The 16,321-nt window shown below is 44.0% G+C and overlaps 2 protein-coding genes across 4 annotated transcripts in view; one reads left to right on the top strand and one right to left on the bottom strand.

Moving 5' to 3' along the window:
* sema6bb (sema domain, transmembrane domain (TM), and cytoplasmic domain, (semaphorin) 6Bb) overlaps positions 1 to 6,414 on the top strand; it is a 130,393-nt gene extending 123,979 nt beyond the window's left edge. For both annotated transcript variants that reach the window (XM_024421454.2, XM_024421453.2), the window contains exon 17: positions 1,288 to 6,414. In XM_024421454.2, the coding sequence (XP_024277222.1) occupies positions 1,288 to 2,156 (869 nt within the window). In that variant the 3' untranslated portion in view covers positions 2,157 to 6,414. The remainder of the gene's footprint in view (positions 1 to 1,287) is intronic.
* A 4,572-nt stretch (positions 6,415 to 10,986) lies between these two features.
* Positions 10,987 to 12,941, bottom strand: LOC112251802 (G-protein coupled receptor 35). 2 transcript variants are annotated; one of them, XM_024422743.2, is made up of 2 exons: positions 12,714 to 12,941; positions 10,987 to 12,353 (listed from the first exon to the last, which is right to left on the bottom strand). In XM_024422743.2, exon 2 carries the CDS (start codon positions 12,346 to 12,348, stop codon positions 11,392 to 11,394), a length of 957 nt encoding a protein of 318 aa, XP_024278511.1. In that variant the 5' UTR covers positions 12,349 to 12,353; positions 12,714 to 12,941; the 3' UTR covers positions 10,987 to 11,391. The 2 variants fall into 2 exon arrangements, with proteins under 2 accessions (XP_024278511.1, XP_024278510.1); XM_024422742.2 differs by having other exon boundaries at positions 12,637 to 12,940.
* Between the last annotated feature and the right edge of the window lie 3,380 nt (positions 12,942 to 16,321).

Below are 16,321 nucleotides of genomic sequence, written 5' to 3'. Positions count from 1 at the left end.
CCTCTGCTCTCTGCATTCTGGCATGTTCTTTCTCTGCTTTCTTTGCGGGGTGAATTAGTGGCTCCCAACATCCATTAATGACATCCATCTATGGGCCTTATCTTATCTCCCTGACACACCCATCACCATCCCTTGCTGTTCTAGTATTTTAAGAAACATTTACTGTTTGTCTGGGGCCTATATTGCAGTAGTTTGCCGAAGGCCTCTTTTCTCTTTCTTCATCCCTCTCTCCTCTCTCTCTATCCCTCTCTCTCGCTCTTCCTCTCTCTTTTCTCTCTCTCCCTCTCTTTCTCGCTCTCTCTTTCTATCTTTCTCTCTTTCTCTCTCTCTCTCTCTATCTCTCTCACTCTGTCTCCCTCTCCCTCTCTGTCTTTCTCTCGCTGACTCTTTCATAGTTTTTTTCCTCATTTCCTCCTCTGGCTGGGAGTAAGCTCTTTGTTTTCTGTTGGTATTGTCCCTGGTGCTTGCTTTGCAAAGAACAAGTTTTCTCCTGACATTTTCTTAATTGATCCATGGCAGCAGCTTTGTGCTCTGCTGTTTTTCCACTGCTTTAGTAATTCATATATTCCGATCTCCAGAGGAGCTTCTCTCAAGTTCTTTGCAGGGAAAATAAGCATATTTTCGTAGTCCTCTTTCAGATGTGATTGTATTTTAAAAAAATCATTTCTCATGCCGTTAGAAGAAAATAACTTTGAAGTTCATGTGTTAATACAGTATGCAACTTAAAGCAATTACTCACTTTTAAAGGGATAGTTCGATTTAAAAGGGATAGTTCAATGAAGCCTTTATCCACTTCCCAGAGTCCCGGACTATCCCTTTAATTCCGGAATGTACAGGCATCTTCGGCTGCAAAGTAAATGTTCCGCAACGCTTCGGGTTTGGGAGATATTCTCAATCAGGAAGACAGTTATTACAGCCATTAAAATCACCATCCACTTTAGGTAATGAACACAATTAGCCGTTACACCAATAGCATATCTTCGCAGAAGAGCATTCCTCCCCACCCACTGAGGCACAGGGAAATAGGCCACTTTCTCAAGCTGTAATCTCCTACTTTACTAAGGCCAGAGCTGAGAGGATGTTAACTGTGCTCTGTCTACTGACTTTAGAACCCTGATGAAGGCTAAATGCAGAAATGTATTGTTGTTGTATAATGTATTTTTTTCTTCAACATCATTGTTCCCAGAAGTGTCTGAACCCTCTTTCACATATCCACTGTATCCACTGACTTATTGACAGCATTTTCTGTGTCTCTGTTCATCTGTCTGTCTTTCTCTTTGTCTGTAGGTCTCCTGCAGGAGTCTTTCATTGACGAGCCAGATGGTCTGGTGTCAGTCAACCTGCTGGTTGTGTCTGCAGTCTCAGCTTTCGCCACGGGGGCGGTGCTGTCGGGCTTGGCTGTCTGCTGGATCATGAGTCATCGCCACCGCACACGAGGGGCAGGAGCCAACAGGAGCCGTAAAGGGGACAAGGAGCAGAACATGCTGGGTCAGGGCCGGAGCGGCTCAGTGATGAGTGTGACACGTACCAGTGGCAGCGAGAGACCCCGGTCACATTCTCAGGCAGACAACCCGTTCGTAATGCCCAACGGCTGGCCTAAAGGAGAGATGGATCCAGGCCTACCTACTCCAGAACAGACCCCCCTGCAGCAGAAAAGGCCTCCGCCCAGCATGAGAGATGTAGACTGGGAACAGAGCCAGACCTTCCTCACCTCAGTGGGCATGCCCTGCCCAGCCAACTCCGTCATCTACCTGAGCTCCAAGTTCCTGCAGGAGAGAGGTGGCAGGCACGAGGGCCCAGGGGATGTGGGGCCCCCCAACACAGAGCGAACACGTTACCTGGTCCTCGCCAGCAACCGGGAGCCACATGGGGGACAACCCAGGACCACCCTGAGGAACTCTGCAGGTGAATACAACTACCCAGCCACACCACAGGACTCCCCAGACCGCAGGAGGGTGGTCTCAGCCCCCAGCACCCAGATGGACTTTGGGGAGCCTCCCCGCTGGACTCACGAGGGACTCAACTATAACAGTAATAACGGAGCGCCCTACCCCTCCCAGCGCCCGGGCCTGATCCGGGCCAACCACCACGGCCTTGCCGACTTCAGTCACCTAATGGGAAAGAGCGTGGGCGAGCCTACCCCTAGTGGCCAGTGAGGAGAAGAGCGCAATGAACCCCCCTCTCTGAAACCCATTTCCCCTCAGCAACTGGAATACCCCTCAGACTCACTCTCCCTTCCCGAATCCTGTCCTGTCTGTCCTCTCTCACTGTCATTCAATGTTCTGACATCCCCGGCGTGAAGCCTGACTGACTAACTGACTGAAGAGACTGGGTCTCCAGAAGCCAGCAGTTTAGAGAGAGAAAGAGAGAGAGAGAGTTAAAGAGAGGAGGCTATTCTCCTCATGGCTGCAGCTCTGCTATCACCCTGAGAGGTGCACCCCTCTGCTCCTTATGTGGTTTAACCCACAGAGCATGGACTGGACACCATAAAACCAACCTCAAGGACTAGGAAGGGGTGCAAGGGAAGGGACATTTTGTGAAAAAGAAAAAACAAAAAGAAATGAGAACCGCTTCACTGATAATTTAGTTCAGTTCCAGTTGTGAAAGGTCTCATTCTACTATCTTGTGCTCTACAAGTCATTCTTTGGGTGTGACATTTTTATTTCTGCTTTGCTTTTGTGCCAGCATCCAGCAGACAACCATGTGCTTTTCCTTGTTTGTTTTTTCTGGCCACCTCAATCAGTCAGCTCTATCAGTCAGCTCTATCAGTCAGCTTGTGTTTGATAGATATTAGCAATGCCAGGGGCACTGGATCATGCAGTATGGGAAAGGGTTCCTGTCTTAATGTGGGCATACAACACACTGGATCTTCTTATTGGAATAAGCTTGATAATGATGTCAACGATCCATCCCGTTGTGTTAACAATCATGGAAAAAGCACACATTGCTAGTGTGTTTCTAATGCTCTATTATGTGTTTCTAATCAGGCCTTGTAACGGTTTCCTCCCCCAGTCTGCAGCCCAGATCTAGCAACAACAGCACTGGACTTGAACATGTCAAGGTGGAGGGGACAAAAACCAGCAGGGAGGCGATAACAGAGGATGGTACCTTAATATCTCTGTGTTTCCTAGGAGAAGTGGAGGGAACAGCGAAAGACAGTCAGAGGGCACAGTGGTATAAGACAACCTTGTCCCTCCCACTCCCTTCCTCCTTCTCTGTCTGTCTCTCCCTGGATCTATGTGACCTGACCTGAGGCCTGGGCTACCCGGCAGGCCAGCGGACAGGAGAGAAGAGTACATAGCCCATGTAGGGGAATGTGAGCCTGGCTGTGGGGGTTAGCGGGCCCAGGGCCCTGCCACTGGGGAGCTCCATTCAGGCTCCTCTCCCTGACACTGAGCCTCTTTGTGCCCCGGAGCAGGAGGAGATGGCTGCAACAAATAGCCGTTACGAGTCAGGGCCGGAGGGGCAAACCCAGTGCCCCAGCCCAGCGGAATATCAATGAGGACAGCAGCGCCCCCCTGCCCATCCCTCCGGCCCTCTCACAGACACTGGCACCGTTTGGGACTGGGGCTGGGACCAGTCAGGGTGGTAGGCCAGGGATGGGCCGATAGGGCTGGGACTGGGAGACTTGCATCATTCAGACTGCTATCACTTCTATATCCCTGCCTTTCAGCATCTATACACAAGGGACATTGGCTCAACAAAGCAAAGTAGAACTATATGGGCGTGGATTGTCTCCCTCCGCTCTCTCGCTCTCTGTTTGATGTTCTCCTTTTGTCTGCCTCTCTGCTCACTCCCCTGTCTGTAGATCCGGTGGCTCGGGTTTTTTCATCTGTATCATGACTTGTGTTTGTGGATGCTGCTCTATTTCAGGCTACAGCGGAAGTTGTCCATCATCTCCTTGTTCTCCCCCTAGTTCTCTGACCCGGTAGCCATTATCTGAGTGATTTCTGCCGCAATCCCCCAACATTCACAAATCAGTGTTAACTGCACCCTCACCCTGAGCGCTGGTCGGCAACACGCATGGAAGCGCATAGACTGGCTTCATTAGTGGGTCTGTGGGCTGGGAGGAGGAGAGCTGGAGAGAGATGGAGCTGGAGGGACATGGGAGGAGCAGAGGCTGGGCTGATCTGGGTAGGACTGGCAGAGAGTGGTGTTAGAGAAACACACAACAGAGCCAGAGAGCACGAACATAAATCTTAGCAGGGCTTAAATACAAAGCTATGGCTACATTCAGAGCTGCTCTGAAACAGGGGGAGCAGATAGAGGGGAGGCCTGGCCTTGTATAGAAAGCCAGCTGTGTGGTGGGCTGAGGAGAGGAGCCAGGTTCGACGGTGGATTTGTTTGTCTTAATGTAAAGGGCTAAACCACTGAGGTAGAATACTAAAAGAGATTCCTGGAGTGTAAACACATGATCTAGCTGGGTAAAAATGCCCACTCATGGCTGAGTCCAGGGAGACAAAGCAACAACTGAATGAGTGTGTATGCATGTGTGCCTTCATGTGAGTGTGTTGGTTTTTGTGTACTTGAAGTGCATTAGTAGTGAGTGTTGCCATGAATGACTAAAGTAGTCGGGTGGATTGGGGAGTATATTGAAATAGTACATTCCATACTGTAGTAGACAAAACCACTCCTCCACGTTGTCGTCGTCATCCTCCTATCTCCATTATAGCCCTGAGAGGAGTGTTGGTTGAGAGCATGGGGCCTTGAAGCAATAGTGGACCCCTGGTGCCCCCTCTCGTCTCCTCTTTTTCTCCCAGCCAGTGGTGTCCCCTCAGTGCAGTGAGTGAATGAGGCCTACTCTGCCTGCCCAGCCAGGCGTGCTCCAGCTCTTACACTGTTTCACTAAGCATGCTTGATTAGGCAAAGTACATCCCAGCCCCTAATGGTGTGATGAGCCCCTGAGAAGATTAGCACAGACACATCAAGAGGGTGACGTGCACCCACTCTCCTCTGCAGCTATCCCCCGATACACACACAATCACACAGTTACACACACATAAACATACACACACTCAGACACACACACTGCGCCCTAATCAAATTCAGGATGCAATTGAATTACGATCTGCTGTTATCCCCAGGCCAGGGAGGAGGGAGGCCAAACTTGTGGCTCAGACCCATGGATTTGCTCGTTGGAAGAGCCACACATGATTATCTTAGTCCACCATGACTAAACAGTTAAGGAATCTGTGGTTCCCCATAATACAACCCTTCAGGCTTGCACACAGACAGACAAACACACAATCAGCCTTTCCCTCTCTATATGTTGTATTAGCAGCTACAATCAAACAGAGGTAGTTTTAAATGTGTCAACACCAGAATGAGAAATCTGGGTAATTTACTGTGAAGCCCTCAAAAATCTTTGTTCTTTTGAAATCAGTTTTTAAATGTTTTAACCCTTTATCTACATTTGCAAATCCGCTGATGCAGTAAATTGCTTTCTTTGGCAGCCATTACTTTCTGCTGGACATGATATGTAGCTCACAGAGTGTTCCTCTCCCCCACCACCCACCCCCAACCCACATGACCTGATCTGTGTGTATAAATATCATGGACTGTGTGTGTCCCTGAGACCATGCCATTGTTTGTTGATGGCTTGTTTTCCTGAGTAACCCAGTGATTTAGCTAATGCCCCCCAGCCAGAAACTGCCAATGCCAGGATGGGATACTCTAGAAAGACTCAAACCAAATAAGAAGACATGTAACCCAATCTGCTGAGGAATAAACACGGGCAGCAGACATATTTATCATCGAAAGATAAGCACAAAAAAATGTTAGCATTTTTGTAAAGTTGTAGAGAGCATTCTATTTAGTCTGCACTGATCATTCTTGTCATGTTTTTTTTTGTCTGTTTCTGTGGTAATATTTGGTTTGAGTTTTTGGGATTTGTTGTATTGGATTTTCTATTTCCTCTTTGGTGTGTGAGTTTGATGATGATGATGATGATGATGATGAAGTTGATCATGATGAAGATTCTGTACTGTGAACAGCATCTCAGTATTTTCTCCCACTCTGATGCCTGTGCTGTGTCTGAGTTGTGTCTGGGAGGAGAAGAGGAGGAGAGGAGGAGAGGAGGAGGTGATACAGACTGGAATCACAACAAAGAGAACTTTCCCACTTTTCCACTCCTCCAGAGTCGAGTCTCCTGCTACAGTGACAGACTCCTGCAGTCCTGTGGCTCTCACCAGAGGCTGTCTGTCCCTGCCTGTGACCAGGGACACTGTCATTAAATGACACAGTGTGTCCCTGTGTGTACATAATCTCAATGCTTAAATGTAATTTAAGTGCAGTAGCTGCATGACACAGCCTCTGTGTGTACAGAAGTAGCAACGTGTGAATATATACAGTACATGCAAGTGTGTGTGCTTGTGTCTGCAAATCTGTCCATCACACAAACACATGCATGCACCCTCAAACAACTGCACACACACACACACGCAAACACACAAACACACACACACACACACACACACACACACACACACACGCACACACACACACACACACACACACACGCACACGCACACACACACACACACCCTTCAGCAGTTGAACACCATTTCAACATTGTCCTCAGCTCTGCCTGTCACTTAGCATGGAGACTTTGCTCTCTGTCAACTTTCTTATTCTAATAAACCACTCAGACATTAACTATCTTCTTGTATCTTCTTTTTTTTCCCAGTTATTTTGACTATTTATTCTCCTCCTCAAGGATATATGTATATATACAGTTCCCGTCAAAAGTTTGGACACTCCAACTCATTCAAGGTTTTTTTTTGTTTAAAAAAAAAACTATTTTCTACATTGTAGAATAATAGTGAAGACATCAAAACTATGAAATAACACATATGGAATCATGTAGTAACCAAAAAGTGTTAAACAAATCAAAAATATATTTCAGATTTCAGAGTCTTCAAAGTAGCCATCCTTTGCCTTGATTACAGCTTTGCACACTCTTGGCATTCTCTAAACTCCCGAGTGGACCAGCGGACTAAGGCAATGCATATTAGTGCTAGAGGCGTCACTACAGACACTGGTTAGATTCCAGGCTGTATCACAACTGGCCTTAGGACGACGCACAATTGGCCCAGCGTCGTCCAGGTTAGGGTTTGTAAATAAGAATGAGTTCTTAACTGACTTGCCTAGTTAAATTAAGGTTAAATAAAACACAAAAATTAATACTTTGCTATCACTTGTGTCAAATACATTAGTACACTTCTCTTTGTAGCTATGGCGTTGTCTGAAAATACCCTCCCTGTCCAGCAGATGGTGGTGTTGGTCCATCAACGGCCTTTGACAGCCATAAAATAAGGCCTGGACCATACCTCTACATATGCCATGGCAGTCCGGTGTGGTCCTCCACTTTGCCAACATGAGTAATACCATTGTTGACAATTCTGAGGATTACCATCGAAAAGCATCAGAATGAATAATAGAAATAAACTCAAATAGCTTTGTCAGTATTAATGATATGAGCACATCTCTCTTTCTCAGGGAAGTGTATAAGACAGTAGCAAATCTGTTGACAGGTAAAGGGGCTGTGAGGCCTGTCAGAGCCACCCATTCCCTGGTGCTGCTTTATGGGTCCTCAGCCCCTGGTGCTGCAGTGTGGAGCTGGAGCCCTGGAGTCCTGGAACTGGAGTCCTCCCTCCCTCCGCCACCGCAGCCCTTGCTGGCCATCACGTTATCATAAATCTTAAAATCAATCAGCTGAGCCAGGGGCACATTCATGTGATGAATCTGATTCATTAATGGATTGGACCAATGCCAGCCCAGCGGACACTGTCAGGTTGACCCACAGCTGAGCTCACTGCAGGCTAATTCACAGCTTCACAGCCCTGTTCTGTTTATTCAGATTCCAGCCACACCTTGTCTTTTTGCATTCATTACAGGGCTGAATGGTGTTAACATCATGAACATGATACAAGACACAGTGTGCAATTTGAGGCCCATCTATCTGACATATTTATCAGGCACCTCTGAGAGAGAGAAGGAAAATGTCATTCTGTTTAATGCTCTATCTGTTTGCTTTCAGGCACCAACACAGACAATCAAGCACAGAGGGCCGGACAGATGTACAGTAAGCTTGACAACAACACATCCAGTAAAGGACTATAGAATTACACAATCAATATAAGTGTGGACATTGCCAAATAAATTACTAAAATTAAGCACATCAATTCGCTCTACAAGGGGTGTAGAGTCTAACTGGTATACAAGCAGTGGGTGAGTTTCAAGTTTGGGGAAGATCCTTTTCACCATAGAAATGCACCTTTAGAATAAAAGCATTACATGCATAATCTCATTTGTGGTCACTTTTGTTAATAGTGTTTTCCCAGTAATGAAACATTTGTGTGTCACGTTCTGACCTGTATTCCTTTGTTTTGTCTTTATTTAGGTCAGGGCGTGAGGTCAGGGTGTGAGTTGGGGTGGGCAGTCTATGTTAGTTTTTCTATATTTTCTATTTCTGTTTTTGGCCTGATATGGTTCTCAATCAGAGGCAGTCTATCGTTGTCCCTGATTGAGAACCATATTTAGGTAGCCGGTTTTCCTTTGTGTTTTGTGGGTGGTTATTTTCAGTCTTTGTGTGTTTCTGCACCAGAGAACTGTTTCAGTTGTCACTTTGTTGTTTTGTATTTCTGAAGTGTTCAGTTTCTTATTAAAAAGATGAACACTAACCACGCTGCGCTTTGGTCCTCTCCTTCTTCCCAAGACAACCGTTACATTGTGCTTATAGCCTACTGCAGTGTGCGCATTGCTGCGCTTATAATGTGAAGAAATAGCCAAATAGTTCATTAACATTTTCAAGTAAATGTTCTGATCTGTTGCTTTGATGCTAGTTGTTGTATTAATTTGGGATCTATTGCATCCCACAACTGTCCCAGACTACTTGTTGGAATATTTATTTCTCGCACAGAATAGAATAGGTGAATAGAATAGGTCAACTTTTGTACTATGAGGGATAGTAGATTGACATAGGCTAGTGCTTTTGTTAGGCCTACTCATCTTGTTGGCTGACGAAAAGTAAATGTGGACAGTTCTTCTAATATCTTCAATATGCGCCTCGGAATTGGATAAGGACGTGCCGAGTTGCATCCCTGAAGTGTCTTCACTTGTAGCCTGTGAGAAAGACCCGATCTCCTGATGGAGAGCCATGTGAGTGATAGGTGCTTCGGAGTATGCAGCACTCAGGGAGATGGGAACAACGGCCACTGTCTGCAAAAGGCATGGATTTTTTTAGGGTGCATCCTGGCCACACAAAGGAAATGCCGCCGGGAAATTCGAGGCATTACCAAGTGGTTGTCAAATTGTGAGTGAGAGACTGATATGTGTACAGCCTGCGCAAAAAAAACAAAGCAGAGCTCATGTCTTTCAAGCAACCTGTTTCAAATCATCATTAGATTCACATCATGCAGCCTTACAATGTATTACAAATCAAAACACATAGCCCAACATTTGCCCAACGTAGAACAACTAAAGTTAAAATAATAAATCAAAATTTAGCATATAGGAATACCTATTTCTTTGTTAACCACTCAACACAAAATAGCCGCATGTGCACACTCCCTCAAATCATTTGGAGAAAATATCCTTTCTATTTTATTCAGCTTTGTTCAATTTTGTTCCTCATACTATAATATATATATATATATATTTTTTTTTTTAAATGCCACAGAATTCTAAACAAATCTTGTCTGCTTAATGAACTAGTGTAGCCCTCAGCCATATGGCATAGCCAGATCAGGACCTAACATAAGGACACAGAGTATGCTCTTCTGTTCTTCAGAAATAGACAACATTTTCTTCATATCATGTTTCCTTAGACCTTTCTAAAATAAATCATGGATTTATTGTGAATGTGCAGGGTGTATTACATAGATTTATTAGACTTTTTAAAATGTAAATGTTCCAAAGGTCTGCATCAGTGGCTTGTAGGCTAATGTCATGTGTGGAAGCCAGGAGGTGCTAAATATGTTTGTTAATTAACGGTCAATTACCATGAGACGGACAGTTATTTACTTGACAATCACCGGCTGACGAAATTTCGTGACGCCCTAGCCAGGTGCACCAGTTTGTGTCAAGAACTGCAACGCTGCTGGGTTTTTCACTGGGTTTTTCACACTCAACAGTTTCCTGTGTGTATCAAAAATGGTCCATCCAGCCAACTTGACACAACTGTGGGAAGCATTGGAATTAACATGGGCCAGCATCCCTGTGGAGCGCTTTCGGCAGTACAACTCAATATTAGGAAGGTGACATTAACATTTTGTTCACTCAGTGTACATGACTCAATTTCAATGTTGAGTGTACAGTTGAAGTCGGAAGTTTACATACACCTTAGCCAAATACATTTAAACTCAGTTTTTCACAATTCCTGACATTCCTGTCTTAGGTCAGTTAGGATCACCACTTCATTTTAAGAATGTGAAATGTCAGAATAATAGTAGAGAGAATCATTTATTTCAGCTTTTATTTCTTTCATCACATTCCCAGTGGGTCAGAAGTTTACATACACTCAATGAGTATTTGGTAGCATTGCCTTTAAGTGGTTTAACTTGGGTAAAACGTTTCAGGTAGCCCTCCACAAGCTTCCCACAATAAGTTGGGTGAATTTTGGACCATTCCTGATGTCAAGCAAAGATGAACTGAGTTTGAAGGTAGGCCTTGAAATACATTCACAGGTACACCTCTAATTGACTCAAATTATGTCTATCAGAAGCTTCTAAAGCCACAACATCATTTTCTGGAATTCTCCAAGCTGTTTAAAGGCACAGTCAACTTAGTGTATGTAAACTTCTGACCCACTGGAATTGTGATACAGGGAATTATAAGTGAAATAATATGTCTGTAAACAATTGTTGGAAAAATGACTTGTCCCATGCACAAAGTAGATGTCCTAACCGAATTGCAAGAACTATAGTTTGGTTGAAAAACAAGTTTTAATGACTCCAACCTAAGTGTATGTAAACTTCTGACTTCGACTGTATATCATTTTTATAATTTTTTTCTGATTTTAGAAGCCATGTCAATATCCATTATCCAATATAAACAATGTCAATATTGATTATTCAATATAAACCATGTAAATATCTATCGTTCAATATAAATGTGAATGTATTTTAGCATAAAGCAGGGTGTGATGACCATCCTGAATACAAGGGGGGAGACAATAGCCTGCCAAAAGTTAAGTCCAGTAAAACAGAACAGTTTTTAACATAAACTACCCTTCAGTTGTTCAAAAAAGACGACACCAGACACCTACATAGCTGGAAAATATGTATATAATTCATATATCTGTATAACCATCAGATTTTGAATGATTTTTCAAGTGACAGCATTCACCAGGCCAAAACAGAATATACAGTAGCTGATAATTCCTCTCAATTCCTATTTGGTTCTAGAGAGAGCAATTCTCTCTGGAGAGTCTCGATTCTCTCTTTGCACTGTCTTCCCTGGGATCAGTTCCTTGCGGAACTCCTTTACCAAGAAGAAATATCCAATAGCATCTAAACAGCAGTTTGTTGTGGCAATCCATTCTGAGACATGATAAACACTATGCATCAAATTATACTGTTGGCAGTCAGTGGGGACTTTGTAGGCAACATAGAGTTTCATGAAAAATGCCATATGGATAGGAGTGTAACAGATGAAAAAGACTACCAAATTGGCTGATATTATTCTAATACTTTTCCTGTTGTCCTTATATGAGTGCATGTCCTTGTAGGCCAGCAGAGTGCAGATCATCTGACATGAACAAAGCAGCATTGTGAGAAGAGGAACCACATATCCCAGTATCTCCAGAGACAGAATGTAGCCCAGTGGAAACAAATGGAATTCCCTCTCAAAGCAGGCCAGATTGTGGTCAGATCTATTGTGCTCCCTGAATATCACACACAGGACCACAATAGTCACCCATATCATCACACACACTACAACAGCCACTTGCTTCTTGGAGCCCATTCTCCTGGAGTGGAAGGGAAACTGAATGGCGATGAATCTCTGAACACTGATAGCAGTAACAGTGAAAATGCTAGCATACATGTTGGTGAAGTTAATGAGAACCAGAACAGCACAGAGGCCAGGAGAGGTAATGCTGAAGAAGGTGTGGTAGATCCTGAAGGGCAGGAAGGTGATGAGGGCACAGTCGGCCACAGCCAGGTTGAGCATGTAGATGTGTGTGTCTGTAAAGCTGGCTCTCTTACGGTAGAACACCCTCAGAGCAGAGAGGTTCAGGGCCAGACCCAGCAAAAACACGGGGCTGTACACAACCCTCTGGAACAGCCTCACCTCCTCCGACATGTTGGTCTTACAGAGGTGTGGTCCATATGAATGGTTGGACATCATTCTCACTATGGGGGAGAGCATGGTCAGTTAGTATGATATTGTGATGTTTTACTGATGAAGGCTAAAGTTGTGGTCTTTACGATCTTATGAAGTTGGTAATGTGTTACTATTTCAAGCGTGTATTACTAAAAGTCACAATCAACATCAGTGAGCTGACTTCTGTTTTATGGTTCAGAGGTTAAGAATCGTGACATACACTATAACAGTTTTCCCTTGGTCTGTACCTCCCACTTCAGTTAAAAACACATTGTTCTTTCTGTTGGTTCTGACTGTTAATAAATGTCCTACCTTAAAATGAGATGAACTCTGACAAATGCAGTTTTTAAATTTGATTGACAGCCACCAAGCATACAGATGTTTTTCACCTGTAAGTTAAGAGTCCACTTTTATTGTCTCCTTCTTGAAGCCGTGTGAGAAGCTAGACGTTTCTTTCAAGCAGTTTCCCCTTGACAACAGAAAAAGGAAGTTGCGTTTGATAGACTGCAGTCTATTTGCATTTCAAAGTATAGAAGTGCATAGGTATACTATCAACAGAGATGAACAGTTTGACAGAAATACATTAAAGCCTAAGAATATTTCAACAATAAGGAAGACCCGAAAGCTCTGGAATTGATCTTTTTCTGTTTTATATTACCTCCTCGCTATACACAGTCACAATATGAGAAGTACTTTTTACTTAAAGATAATGTTATTTCCTTTATATGGTCTGTTGTGTAAATGGTTGGGAAATTTAGACTGTTGGTGAAATATTTGTGTCTCATCGTGGTTTGGAGATTCACTTGTAATGTCTTTCTGTTTGTGTTAAATGTTGAATGTTCAAAGACACGTGTGACAAGATGCATGATCTATCAAAGTCAACTGGAGTAAAACGTTGTTTCCAAAACAACTGTGGTCCATGATAAATAAATACAATATATGCTACATTATGCATGTACATGTCTATTTACACGTTCTAAAATCCGGTGTTGGGGAAGCTACTCTGAAAATATAGCTTACCAAGCTACCAATTACTTCACACTGGAAGAAGTTAAGCTACACTAAAGCTACCCTGAAGAAAATGTTTAGTTTTCTTAACTAAAGTTACTTTGAAAAAGTATTTCACTACATGAAAACAACTTTGTGAAATATGATCATGTGTAAATCTGAAATGTCATAGACGATAAATTGCAAGAGCAGATCACTTTGGGGTCATATGTTAACAGAATGTGTAATTTAACCTATGAAACACAAAAACTATGTTTCAAGTGAGAATTAGGCAGGTCTGATGCCGAAAAAGAAAGGAAAGCACTGCCTATTTCACCCATATTTTATTTTATATAAAAAAAGAGTAATATGTAGTTCCAGTAGTTAGGTACACCATTACATGGAAAAAAGTTATTAACTACTACCTAGATTTGAATTTTATTAAACTACCACCAAGCTACTGCAAAATGTAGTTTAATTACTAGTTGAACAACATGTAGTTCATTACTCCCCAACACTGCTAAAACCACATAGGCCTAACATTGTAAACATTGAAATTAGGGTAAAACTTGACTGACTAACAGGTTGTTACAGCAATATAATGTCAACATAATCATCAGAACTATGTATATGTTGAAATTGCGTTGAAAATTCCAAGGTTTTAACGTCATGCCATCAATCTAAATAAAGAGATACATTTAAATAAAATGTGAAGCCACAGTCCAACAATTCCTTACTGAACAGTGACTCCGACTGGTAAATGAGGGATAATGCACTTCAGTGAGAACAAGTCTACCATCCAGATGCCTACCTACATGTTGCTTAGCAAACAAACTGTGTTTGATTCAGCTGACCTATCATGTCAACACATTTTGACATTAATTTTATTTGTCATATACACCGAATACAACACCTTACCATGAAATACTTACAAGAGATGGTGCCGGAGGAGATCAAATCAAATCAAATCAAATCAAATTTTATTTGTCACATACACATGGTTAACAGATGTTAATGTGAGTGTAGCGAAATGCTTGTGCTTCTAGTTCCGACAATGCAGTAATAACGAACAAGTAATCTAACTAACAATTCCAAAAAACTACTGTCTTATACACAGTGTAAGGGGATAAAGAATATATACATAAGGATATATGAATGAGTAATGGTACAGAGCAGCATAGGCAAGATACAGTAGATGATATCGAGTACAGTATATACATATGAGATGAGTATGTAAACCAAGTGGCATAGTTAAAGTGGCTAGTGATACATGTATTACATAAGGATGCAGTCGATGATATAGAGTACAGTATCTACGTATGCATATGAGATGAATAATGTAGGGAAAGTAACATTATATAAGGTAGCATTGTTTAAAGTGGCTAGTGATATATTTACATCATTTCCCATCAATTCCCACTATTAAAGTGGCTGGAGTAGAGTCAGTGTCATTGACAGTGTGTTGGCAGTAGCCACTCAATGTTAGTGGTGGCTGTTTAACAGTCTGATGGCCTTGAGATAGAAGCTGTTTTTCAGTCTCTCGGTCCCAGCTTTGATGCACCTGTACTGACCTCGCCTTCTGGATGACAGCGGGGTGAACAGGCAGTGGCTCGGGTGGTTGATGTCCTTGATGATCTTTATGGCCTTCCTGTAGCATCGGGTGGTGTAGGTGTCCTGGAGGGCAGGTAGTTTGCCCCCGGTGATGCGTTGTGCAGACCTCACTACCCTCTGGAGAGCCTTACGGTTGAGGGCGGTGCAGTTGCCATACCAGGCGGTGATACAGCCCGCCAGGATGCTCTCGATTGTGCATCTGTAGAAGTTTGTGAGTGCTTTTGGTGACAAGCCGAATTTCTTCAGCCTCCTGAGGTTGAAGAGGCGCTGCTGCGCCTTCCTCACGATGCTGTCTGTGTGAGTGGACCAATTCAGTTTGTCTGTGATGTGTATGCCGAGGAACTTAAAACTTGCTACCCTCTCCACTACTGTTCCATCGATGTGGATGGGGGTGTTCCCTCTGCTGTTTCCTGAAGTCCACAATCATCTCCTTAGTTTTGTTGACGTTGAGTGTGAGGTTATTTTCCTGACACCACACTCCGAGGGCCCTCACCTCCTCCCTGTAGGCCGTCTCGTCGTTGTTGGTAATCAAGCCTACCACTGTTGTGTCGTCCGCAAACTTGATGATTGAGTTGGAGGCGTGCGTGGCCACGCAGTCGTGGGTGAACAGGGAGTACAGGAGAGGGCTCAGAACGCACCCTTGTGGGGCCCCAGTGTTGAGGATCAGCGGGGAGGAGATGTTGTTGCCTACCCTCACCACCTGGGGGCGGCCCGTCAGGAAGTCCAGTACCCAGTTGCACAGGGCGGGGTCGAGACCCAGGGTCTCGAGCTTGATGACGAGCTTGGAGGGTACTATGGTGTTGAATGCCGAGCTGTAGTCGATGAACAGCATTCTCACATAGGTATTCCACTTGTCCAGATGGGTTAGGGCAGTGTGCAGTGTGGTTGAGATTGCGTCGTCTGTGGACCTATTGGGGCGGTAAAGCAAATTGGAGTGGGTCTAGGGTGTCAGGTAGGGTGGAGGTGATATGATCCTTGACTAGTCTCTCAAAGCACTTCATGATGATGGATGTGAGTGCTACGGGCGGTAGTCGTTTAGCTCAGTTACCTTAGCTTTCTTGGGAACAGGAACAATGGTGGCCCTCTTGAAGCATGTGGGAACAGCAGACTGGTATAGGGATTGATTGAATATGTCCGTAAACATACCGGCCAGCTGGTCTGCGCATGCTCTGAGGGCGCGGCTGGGGATGCCGTCTGGGCCTGCAGCCTTGCGAGGGTTAACACGTTTAAATGTCTTACTCACTTCGGCTGCAGTGAAGGAGAGACCGCATGTTATCGTTGCAGGCCGAGTCAGTGGCACTGTATTGTCCTCAAAGCGGGCAAAAAGTTATTTAGTCTGCCTGGGAGCAAGACATCCTGGTCCGTGACTGGGCTGGGTTTCTTCCTGTAGTCCGTGATT

This window comes from Oncorhynchus tshawytscha, linkage group LG05, assembly GCF_018296145.1.
Source record: "Oncorhynchus tshawytscha isolate Ot180627B linkage group LG05, Otsh_v2.0, whole genome shotgun sequence".
Taxonomy (NCBI): Eukaryota; Metazoa; Chordata; class Actinopteri; order Salmoniformes; family Salmonidae; genus Oncorhynchus; species Oncorhynchus tshawytscha.
Note: the sequence above shows the minus strand (reverse complement) of the source record. Positions and strands in the feature narration are given on the sequence as shown.

Excerpts from the sequence above, each read along its gene's own strand:
- LOC112251802 (XM_024422743.2), bottom strand. The coding sequence starts at position 12,348 with ATGATGTCCAACCATTCATATGGACCACACCTCTGTAAGACCAACATG.